Source organism: Scomber japonicus, chromosome 9 (assembly GCF_027409825.1).
Source record: "Scomber japonicus isolate fScoJap1 chromosome 9, fScoJap1.pri, whole genome shotgun sequence".
NCBI lineage: Eukaryota > Metazoa > Chordata > Actinopteri > Scombriformes > Scombridae > Scomber > Scomber japonicus.
The window spans coordinates 5,286,053-5,296,635 of NC_070586.1; the positions used below are offsets into that span (position 1 = coordinate 5,286,053).

The 10,583-nt window shown below is 44.1% G+C and overlaps 1 protein-coding gene across 1 annotated transcript; it reads right to left on the minus strand.

Moving 5' to 3' along the window:
• Positions 1–5,706: 5,706 nt before the first annotated feature.
• LOC128365443 (protein FAM163B) lies at positions 5,707–6,970 on the minus strand. The gene is made up of 2 exons (XM_053326190.1): positions 6,878–6,970; positions 5,707–6,150 (listed from the first exon to the last, which is right to left on the minus strand). The coding sequence occupies exons 1-2, from the start codon at positions 6,968–6,970 to the stop codon at positions 5,707–5,709; spliced, it is 537 nt and encodes a 178-aa protein (XP_053182165.1).
• Between the last annotated feature and the right edge of the window lie 3,613 nt (positions 6,971–10,583).

A 10,583-nucleotide genomic window follows, 5' to 3' on the forward strand; every position in this document is an offset into this window, starting at 1 on the left:
CTCCCTCCCTTCCTTCCTCTCTTCCCTCCTTCCTTCCTCTCTCCCTTCCCTCCTTCCTTCCTCCCTTCCTTCCTCCCTCCCTTCCTCCCTTCCTTCCCTCCTTCCTACCTTCCTTCCCTTCCTTCCTTATTCCTCCCTCCCTTCCTCCCTTACCTCCCTTCCCTCCTCCCTTCCTTCCTCCCTCCCTTCCTCCCTTCCTTCCTTCCTCCCTCCCTCCCTTCCTTCCCCCTTTGCCTTTCCAACAGGAGGGTTAAATATGATTTCAAACTCCAACATCCCTTCAAAATAAAAGTCATCAACAGGAAATAACAGTCATTAGATGGTTGAATGCTTCAGAAATGTGGACATAGGTTTCAAACACTTCCTGTACTAAAGGAAATAAAACTGAACATCACTGATTTAAAATGTTTCCTGTCGCTCTGTAAACATGAATTCACTCACATACTGACAGTTTCTCTTCTGTCTGAATTATTAAATACACAAATAAACCAGTGCTGACAAATCTACACAACGTGACACAAACATGGGTCAAAAAGAAGAAGAAGAAGAAGCTCCGTCTAGTTTCATCTATTTTAACTTTTTAACCCTCCTGTTGTCCTCGAGTCAAGGAAGGAAGGGAAGGGAGGAAGGAAGAAGGAAAAGAGGAAGAATGGGAGGAAGAAGGAAGGAAGGAAGGAGAGAAGGAAGGAAGGGAGGAAGGAAGGGAGGGAGAAGGAAGGAAAGAAGGAAGGAAAAGAGGGAGGAAGGAAGGAAGGGAGGGAGGAAGGAGAGAAGGAAGGATAAGGGGAAGGGAGGAAGAAGGAAGGGAGGATAGAAGAAAGAAGGAAGGAAGGACAGAGGAAGGAAGGAAGGACAGAAGAAAGGAAGGAAGGAAAGAAGCACAGAAGAAAGAAAGGAAGGAAGGAAGGAAGGAAGGAAGGAAGGAAAGGAGGGAGGAAGGAATGAAGGACAGAGGGAGGAAGGAACGAAGGACAGAGGAAGGAAGGAAGGAAGGAACGGAGGGAGGAAGGAAGGAAGGAGGGAAAGAAAGAAGCACAGAAGAAAGAAAGGAAGGAAGGAAGGAAGCAAAGGAGGGAGGAAGGAAGGAAGGGAGGAAGGAAGGACAGAGCAAGGAAGGACAGAGGAAGGAAGGAACGGAGGAAGGAAGGAAGGAAGGAGGGAAAGAAAGAAGCACAGAAGAAAGAAAGGAAGGAAGGAAGGAAGCAAAGGAAGGAGGAAGGAAGGAAGGGAGGGAGGAATGAAGGACAGAGGGAGGAAGGAAGGAAGGAAGGAACAGTCAGTTTGACCTGGGAGGACGACAGGAAGGTTAATGTTTAATGTATTTTTAATGTCAAGGAGCAAAATTAGAAATTAGGTATCATCAGTTTAATTCTTGATGTCAACATTTCTTTTCATTCTCTCTTCACGCTTTGAAATTTAGATTTCGAAGAATTTATTTATAATATGAAGAATTATATAACCATTAAACTCAACCCTTCCCTCCCTTCCTTCCTTCCTTCCTCCCTTCCTTTCAATGAGTGTCCTATAAAGGGTTAACCATGACTCGAGTGATTTCTGTCCTTAAAACATTAACGAGATCCACAAAATCTTTGAGAGTGAATCTGTGATCTGTAATCAGCAGAACAAGTGAAAACACCTGTTCAGCTTCACTCAGAGTTCAAGAGGAGCTTCAAACTCATTTCATGATTAACTCTTTATTGGGCAAATAATTATATTTGGTAACTTCTGTAAATATCCCAAAATATCCTTCCTTCCTTCCTTCCTTCTTTCCTTCCTCCTTGCCTTATTTCTTCCCTTCCTCTTTTCCTTCCTCCCTCCCTCGTTCCTTATTTCCTCCGGCCTTCCTTCCTTCCATCTGTCCTTCCTCCCTCCCTCCTTCTCTCCTCCCTTCCTTCTTTCCTTCCTTCCTTCCTTTCCTTACTTCCATCTGTCCTTCCTCCCTCCCTCCTTCTCTCCTCCCTTCCTTCTTTCCTTCCTCCATCCCCCTTTCTTCTTCCTTCCTTCCTTCCTTCCTTCTTTCTTCCCTTCCTCCCTCCCTCCTTCTCTCTTTCTTTCCTCCCCCCTACCTTCCTTCTTTCCTTCCTTCCTTCCTTCCCTCCCTTCCTCCCTTCCTTTCAATGAGTGTCCTATAAAGGGTTAAGAAGGAAGGAAGGAAGGTAGGGGGGAGAAAAGGAAGAGAGAAGGAGGGAGGGAGGGAGGAAGGGAAGAAAGAAGGAAGGAAGGAAGAAGAAAGGGGGACGGAGGAAGGAAAGAAGGAAGGGAGGAGAGAAGGAGGGAGGGAGGAAGGACATATGGAAGGAAGGAAAGGAAGGAAGGAAGGACGGAGGAAATAACGAACGAGGGAGGGAGAAAGGAAAAGAGGAAGGGAAGAAAGATGGCAGGGAGGAAGGAAAGGAAGGAAGGAAGGAAAGAAGGAAGGAAGGAAGGAAGGATATGTTGGGATATTTACAGAAGTTACCAAATATAATTATTTGCCCAGTAAAGGGTTAACTCTTAAAAAAACAGCATTTAAAGATCATATTTGGCTCTCGTGTGAAGTGAAGGAATAACACAGTGAAAGAAATAAAGGTGATTTTTTTTTTTTTTTAACAGTTGGACTCTGTACAGCTGTTGCTACGTTAATAAACATAAAAAAACTGCTTAATGTCCATGTGATTGGTTTTATACAGCATAAATAGTATAATAAGTATACTGTCAGAGTACTCACACATATACTGCATATTCAGTATTCAGTATTGGTCTGTAGGAGAAAAAGCTCTTTTGATTGACTGTTGAGTCCTTTGATTCAGAGCTTAAAGGATAAAAAGCTGCTGTTATTTTGTATTTTTTTCCCGAGGTCATCAAATCCCATGAAAATATCAAAACCAACAATGTATGATAGATCTGGCTCTCTGACTGGTTTCAGTTTTTAAAAAAATGGCTATTTCATTTTCCAAAACAGCTGGTCACTGTAGATTTTAACAAAACAGGAGGATTGAGGACTATTTTGTTTGGGAGGATGAATCCACAGTGTGTGTATTTTTAAAGTCTGTGTAAAGTAAGAATAAATAAGTGTTCTGAGTTTGACATACCACAGAAAAGTGTGTTGTAAACCACCCTGCCAAATTTGAATGATTAAAAAAATCGCCAAATATATGAAATTAGGCTTCAAAGTTGTGTAAAAATCAGCCTCTTTCTCTGCTACCAAACGCTGAAGCCCCACCCCCTACCAAGTGTCACCTGTCAATCAAAGTCACCACCTCTACCAGAAACATGGACGCTACGTCTGAGATCTTTCTGCTGCTAGCTCAGCAGCTAACTCGGCGGCTAACTCAACTGCTAGCTTAGCGGCTAACTCGGCTGCTAGCTTGGCGGCTAACTCAACTGCTAGCTTAGCGGCTAACTCGGCTGCTAGCTTGGCGGCTAACTCAGCTGCTAGCTCAGCAGCGAGCTTGGCGGCTAACTCAGCTAACTGGCTAACTGTAGACTGTAGTAGTAGTAGTGTGTGCTGAATGTATTTATACCTCTACAGCAGCAGGGGCGGGTTTATGCTAATCACTAAATCCTGAACACAGAAATGTTGAAACACAGTGTGTGAAGCCTAGCTCCACAATTCAAATCTAAATGGTTGAAATGCTTTTTACACCTTTTTTAGAAATACATTTATGACCTATTTAATGTGTTTAGAAGAAAATGTCTGTATTCACTTTACACGGCCTTTAAATACAGAGGTCTACGACACAGAGGAATAACAAATACCAGGCTTTGAATATGCATTAAAACTTCTTAGTAGATCAGTTCGTTGCTGGTTTTGTTGTTATCATGGGATTTGGTGACAATAAGAAAAATCCACAGCAGAGCATCAACAGATTTTAAGAGTTGTATTTAGCCACTAACTAGCCATTAGCATCATTTAGCAAACATCTGTATAATCAAAGTCTCTCTCAGATTCACTGCTGAGCCTCCTGAATCTGGCTTGTTCACACTTCTCATACAGATGATTCAAACCCGCAGCGTTGAACCTTTGGATATAAATGAATGTCCGTTACATTCAAGCCCTTACCAAACGAGTTCACACAACGCTGATCGAGACTTTTCTCAGGCTATACACAGATTATAGGCCTACAGAGTTTTTACATCTGGCTGTTTGGCTGTTAATGGTGTGGCTCTTCTAGACTTTACAAATGTTTTAAGACTGATGATGGTGAAACGAGTCATTTCATGGAGAGGTTGTGTGACGCTCCAAACTAATTATCATAAGTTTTACAGCCACACCAGTAGGTTAGCCAGCGGTTTACTGTCCATTCGGCATACTGGGACCAATCCTGGTGGACCATCAAAACATATGAGTTATGACTAGCCTCTCTCTCTGTGCCTAATAATCAGGGTTCACATGAGAGCGTGCCACCAGTAGGGGGAGACAAACATCTCACACTCCAGCTTTAATAGCCTCACTAATGGAGCTTTTCCACTACACAGTTCCAGCACGACTCGACTCGCCTCGGCTAGCCTCGTTTTATTTTGCGTCTCCACTAGTGATAGTACCTGGTACCTGCTACTTTTTTAGTACCTGCTCTGCTGAGGTTCCAAGCGAGCCGAGCCGATACTAAATGTGACGTCATCAGACTGCCGGCCGCTGATTGGTCAGAGAGTCTTAACTGGAAGAGTCATGAGCCGTCCCACACAAGAATCAAACCCGACATTTTTAAATACCGGCAACAGCGTTACAGCGATTCGGTTTCTCTTCTCTTTGCTTTGTGTGTGACAGAAAGCCTCATACAGTAGCAGCAAGGAAGGAAGGTAGGAAAGGAAGGAGGGAAGGAAGGAAGTGTGTGTGACAGAAAGCCACATACAGCAGCAGGAAGGAAGGAAGGAAGGTAGGAAAGGAAGGAGGGAAGGAAGGAAGTGTGTGTGACAGAAAGCCACATACAGCAGGAAGGAAGGAAGAAAGGAAGGAAGGAAGGAAGGAATGAAGGAAGGAGGGAAGGAAGGAAGTGTGTGTGACAGAAAGCCACATACAGCAGCAAGTACACCATCGCCTCCATGTCCTCCATCGTTTATGTGTTTGTGTCGCGTATAAAACGAAGTCACGGCAGTTTCGCGGAGCCGTTGCTATGACGACCCCGCCCACGTTGGGTAGGAACTTCTTTGTAATGGAAAAGTTCGTTCCTGGAACTGAGCCGAGCCGAGTCGAGTCGTGCTGGAACTGTGTAGTGGAAAAGCGCCTTAAGCTAACTTCCTTTCGTAGCTGAGAGGCAGTCACATTTTTTAAAAGGACGTAAATTACCTCCGAAATGATTACACTGGTTGCTTCTCGGATGGTTTCGGGTGAAACTAGCAAACTAGCCGACTGTTTCCAATAAAAAGTGACAGCCGTATTGCTACCTAAAGCTAATTATCTTTATACATAAAATCAGTTGGACGTTATGTGACAAAAAGTGTTGAGTCAAAGCAGACAAAATCTAGTCCGTTCAAGTCTTCAGTGTTTTCTACAGAGATGCATTCAGCTGTTTGCAGTTACTCCGGGGCTGCAGACCTCCAACATGGCTGCCTGGCGGTGTTACGTTAACTAAAAGCCCTCAGTGTTGTAGTTTAAAGCTGCACACACATCTCAATCCTCCTGTAACAGATTCATTTATTTAGTGTTTGCAGACAGCACCAATTTTGTTTAAATTAAATTCTCCTTCATGCCAGCAGGGCGGCGCTAACTCCCCCCCCCGCCCGCTCCTACACGTCGGTGCTGACGCTGCTGGTGACCACCTCCCTCATGGTGTACGAGCGGATCAGGTTGAGCTTCTGATAGAAGCTGGCGAGGTCCATGGGCAGCTCCAGGTCCTGCTGCTGTACAGTCCTGTAGCTGATCCTGCGGCCGCCGTTGCACAGCCGCTCCGGGTGCTGCAGGTAGAAGGGCAGCGAGCAGCGGGCGCACGACGGGCAGAAGGCGTGCGGACGGTGGCACCGGCGCGGCGGAGGGGTCGGCGAGAAGCTGGCGGGCCCGTTGGCTTCGGTGAGGAAGGTGGGGGTGTAGTTCTCGGGCTCGTCGCTGTAGTGCTCCGGCGTCGGAGGCGTCGGAGGAGCGGACAGAGCCAGGGGGCGGAACGGCGACATGGTGGCGAGCTCTGGTTCCTCCTCTTCCCCCTTCTCAGACTCCTCCCTCTTACAGCAGTAATACTGGAGGAGGAACACAGGAAGAAAGGCCTGCAGGTCAGAGTCTTTGACTAAATTTAGGACGAATTGAAACCTGTCTGAACCAGTGAATGATCTGCCATTTTTCTTTTCAACCAGAAAAAAAAAGAAAAACAATTAAATATATACTTCAGTGTAAAACACTTTGAGTAGAAAGGTGCTATATAAATGTAGTCCATTTACCATTCACATCTTTGCCGTCAGATCTAGGTTAACTGTTGTATCCCAAATGTCCCCCTAATCAATTCATTAAATCCTTTTGCTCAAGACATCCGAGGTCTCCTGATATTCAGGAATCTCCAAGATTTCCATCACAGCGGCTACAATATTAACCACAAGTTTAAGGTTTACGGTTTTGGGACGATTACAGTGACGCTTTTGAATGCGATTGGAAACAGGAAACAAAGTCCATTGTTAGGTTAACCCTCCTGTTGTTGTCGAGTCAAGGAAGGAAGGGAGGAAGAAGGAAGGAAGGAAAGGAGGAGGGAGGAAAGAGAAGAAGGAAGGAAGGAGGGACGGAAAGAAGAAGGGAGGAAAGAAAAGAAGGAAGGAAGGAGGGAAGGAAGGAACAGTCGGGAACAGACGGGGTCAATTTGACCCGGGAGGACGACAGGAGGGTTAAAGCCTCCTTCCATCCCTCTCTCCTTTGAATGAGGTTAGAAGTTAACCCCCCCCCAACACTATATGTGTAAAATAGTGAAAAAAATCATACCTGCAACCTACATAAACACAGTACAGCGACGATGGTCAGTAAGATGACTGTAGCCAGAATTCCACCTGCGATGACCACTGTCCCGGCTGACATTCGAAATCCTCTCCATCAACAGCCTGCAGCGGAGGAAGAAGAAGAGGAGGAGGAAGAGGAAGAAGAGGAGGAAGAAGAAGAGGAAGAAGAGGAGGAGGATGGAGAAAACAAGAGGAATAGAAGCAAGGAGTGTAGAAGGAGACAACAGAGAAACAGTAGTGAATGGAGGAAGAAAGAGTAGAGGAAGAAGTGGAGTCAAGAAAGAGAGGGAGTTAAAGGTGAATTGGTTCGAGAAGAAGAAGAAGAAGAAGAAGAAGAGGAGGAAGATGGAGAAAACAAGAGGAATAGAAGCAAGGAGTGTAGAAGGAAAGAGAAAAAAGAAACAAAGCAGGTAAGAGGTGAAAAGTAGTGAATGGAGGAAGAGATAGTAGAGAAAGAAGTGGAGTCAAGAAAGAAAGGGAGGGAGATAAAGGTGAATTGGTTCGAGATAAAAAAAAAGAAAAGAAGAAGAAGAAGAAGAAGAAGATGGAGAACAGGAAGAGGAATAGAAGCAAGGAGTGTAGAAGGAAAGAGAGAAAAGAAACAAATTAAACATGAGAGGCAAGAGAGAAAAAGTAGTGAATGGAGGAAGAAGTGGAGTCAAGAAAGGGAGGGAGATCAAGGTGAATTGGTTCGAGATAAAAAAAAGAAGAAGAAGAAGAAGAAGAAGAAGAGGAGGATGGAGAAAAACCAGAGGAATAGAAGCAAGGAGTGTAGAAGGAAAGAGAAAAGAAACAAAGCAATGAAGAGATCGAAGAGAAGAGGTGAAAAGTAGTGAATGGAGGGAGAGATAGTAGAAGAAGAAGTGGAGTCAAGAAAGAAAGGGAGGGAGATAAAGGTGAATTGGTTCGAGATTAAAAAGAAGAAGAAGAAGAAGAAGAAGAAGAAGAAGAAGAAGAAGAAGAAGAAGAGGAGGAGGAAGAGGAGGAGGAAGAGGAGGAAGAAGAGGAGGAGGATGGAGAAAACAAGAGGAATATAGAAAGCAAGGAATAGACCAGAGTGTAGAAGGAAAGAGAGAAAAGTAACAAAGCATGGGAAATAGGAATGGAGGAAGAGATAGTAGAAGAACAAGAAGAAGAACAAGAAGAAGAAGAAGAGGAAGAAGAGGAAGAAGTGGAGTCAAGAAAGGAAGGGAGGGAGATAAAGGTGAATTGGTTCGAGATAAAAAAAGAGAAGAAGAAGAAGAAGAAGAAGAGATTAGGAGAGAAATAACGATGTTGCTGCAAAATTTTACGACTTGCCCGCACGGCTCCAGAGTGTTAACTGGTTTCCTGTGTGTGTGTGTGTGTGTGTGTGTGTGTGCCAGCAGCCATTACTTTAAATACTGCCGATCGATTTTTATCTTTCATCTTTTTACGACTCGCCCGGGCTCACTTTTTTTTTTTTTTGGCCGAGATAAAGAATAAATCAAGCCGAGCGCACGCTGGCCGTCGCTCTGATTGTGATGATGATAAATCTGAACACTGATGCTGCAGGAAACTCATCTTTACTGAGCTCCACAGTTTCTTTACCCTGAGCTGAAGCTTCAAGGCTGAGGAAGGAAGGAATAAAGGAAGGAAGGAAGGAAGGAAGGAAGGAAGGAAGGAAGGAAGGAAGGAAGGAGAATATATTAGAGGATTATGGCAAAAATGTTCCTTCCTTCATTCGTTCATTCATTCCTTCCTTCCTTCCTTCCTCCCTCCCTCCTTCCCTTCCTTCCGTCCTTCCTTCCGTCCTTCCTTCCTCCCTCTCTTCCTTCCTTCCTCCCTTCCATTCTTTCCTTTCCTCCTTTATCACTGACCCATTAACAACATTACAAGTTCATAGCTGAGATCTGAGAATATTTGACATAAAATACTTTATTTGGAGGTAAAACTGAGAGTGAGAACACCTGAAATGTCTCAGTTAATATAGTAATCCTCCAGTTTGTCTTAATGTTCAGCCATCCCATAAATTTGTTTCAAACCTTGGACTATAATCGAGAACCTTGGACTCCTCAGCCATAAACTTGGTGAGTTTTATGTCAATGAGTCGTCCAAATCAATCATTCTTGAGTGCCTTCCAAAACCAAACATGATTAATAAATTATAACCCTGTCTTTTCTGATCTGCTGCCTGATTTAAAGAGTAAGTCCACTGATTTTCCACCTTGGTGTATTTCTATGATTTGACTCAGCATTTTGAAGTCTACAAGTCTGAAAAAAAGTCGAGGGGTGTGGAGGCATCTCTCATTGTAACAAGGAGAAGAATGTGTGTGATGCATTGATTTTGATCATTTTTTCTTTTAATTGTCCAGCGTGAGTCTGACAGTGTAAAGGCCCATTTATGCTCAACGTTAATCCGATCTGGATACAGACGGAGCCTTCTGTCCGTGCTCTGCGTTCATTTCGTCCGTATTTCTACACGTTTCCATAAAGCTTACAGATACGGACCAAACGGAGCAGTACCACCGGAAACCATGAGGGGGGGCAGTGTTGCTGTCACTACTCGATACGTAGCTCTAGTGAGACACGAAGAAGAAATAACAATGGAGGAACTTTTTGAGGAAAGGTTGTGAGAGTTGGTTAGAAACTTTAACCTTACTGTTGTCCTCAAGTCAAGGGAGGAAGGGAGGAAGAAAGAAAGAAGGAAGGAAGGAAGGAAGGAAGGAAGACAGAAGGAAAGGAGAAATGAAGGGAGGAAGAAGGAGGAAGGAAGAAGGAAGGAAAGGAGGAAGGAAGACAGATGGAGAGGAGAAATGAAGGGAGGAAGAAGGAAGGAAATGAGGAAGAAGGAAGGAAGGAAAGGAGGGAGGGAGGAAGGATGAAAGGAAAGAAGGAAGGGAGAAAAGAAAGGAAGGAAGGACAGAGGAAAGAAGGAAGGAAGGTAGGAGGGAGGAAGGAAAAGAGGAAGGGAGGAAGGAAAGAAGGACAGAGGAAATAAGGAATGGAGGAAGGAAAGGAAGGAAGGAAAGAAGGAAGGAAGGAAGGAAGGAAAGAAAGAAAGAAGGAACAGTCAAAACAGACGGGGTCAATTTGACCCGGGAGGACGACAGGAAGGTTAAACATACAGTTTTTGTCTTTTATGCAAGAGGAACATTATCAATATCTCAAGAACAGTATCTACAACAGCGGTCACCAACCCTTGTTATCAAGCCCGTTGATGAGCTTCAGCTGCTTGATAACGAGTTAATTATTAGTATCAGGTGTGTTAGAGAGGAGAGAAACCAGGACCTGGAGCAGGGTTGGAGAAATCTCAGCCATCACTACAACAAGACACAAGTTCTGTTCCTGGACGGTGATTGACTCTGTTGGTGTTAAGTCTCTGGTGGTCTAAAGTTAGATTGTGAGATTTAAAAGGTCTACCTAAGATGCTTAATGGCCACTGTGGAAACATACAGAAGAAAATGTCCAAATGATTTCTAGGCAGCTTTATGGGCGTTTATCAGTCATGGACATTAAAGATTTTGGTATCAAGAAGAAGAAGAAGAAAGGCTTTAAGGTTCAAAGCTTGTAGTTTCTGGTTAGCATTTCACAGTCTTACTACTTTCAATTAGACATTTTGCATTGTTTTACTTAAAGACATTCAGCTGACGGTTACCATAGCAACCTGATGATTAAACAATAAAGCAGTCAGCAGCAGTGTTTAAAACCTGTGGCATAGTTTGTGATGCTAGT

Coding starts and splice junctions, on each gene's coding strand:
- LOC128365443 (XM_053326190.1), bottom strand. CDS start 6,970: ATGTCAGCCGGGACAGTGGTCATCGCAGGTGGAATTCTGGCTACAGTC. Junction 6,151..6,877: donor TGTGTTTATGTAGGTTGCAG/GTATGATTTTTT, acceptor TTCCTCCTCCAG/TATTACTGCTGTAAGAGGGA.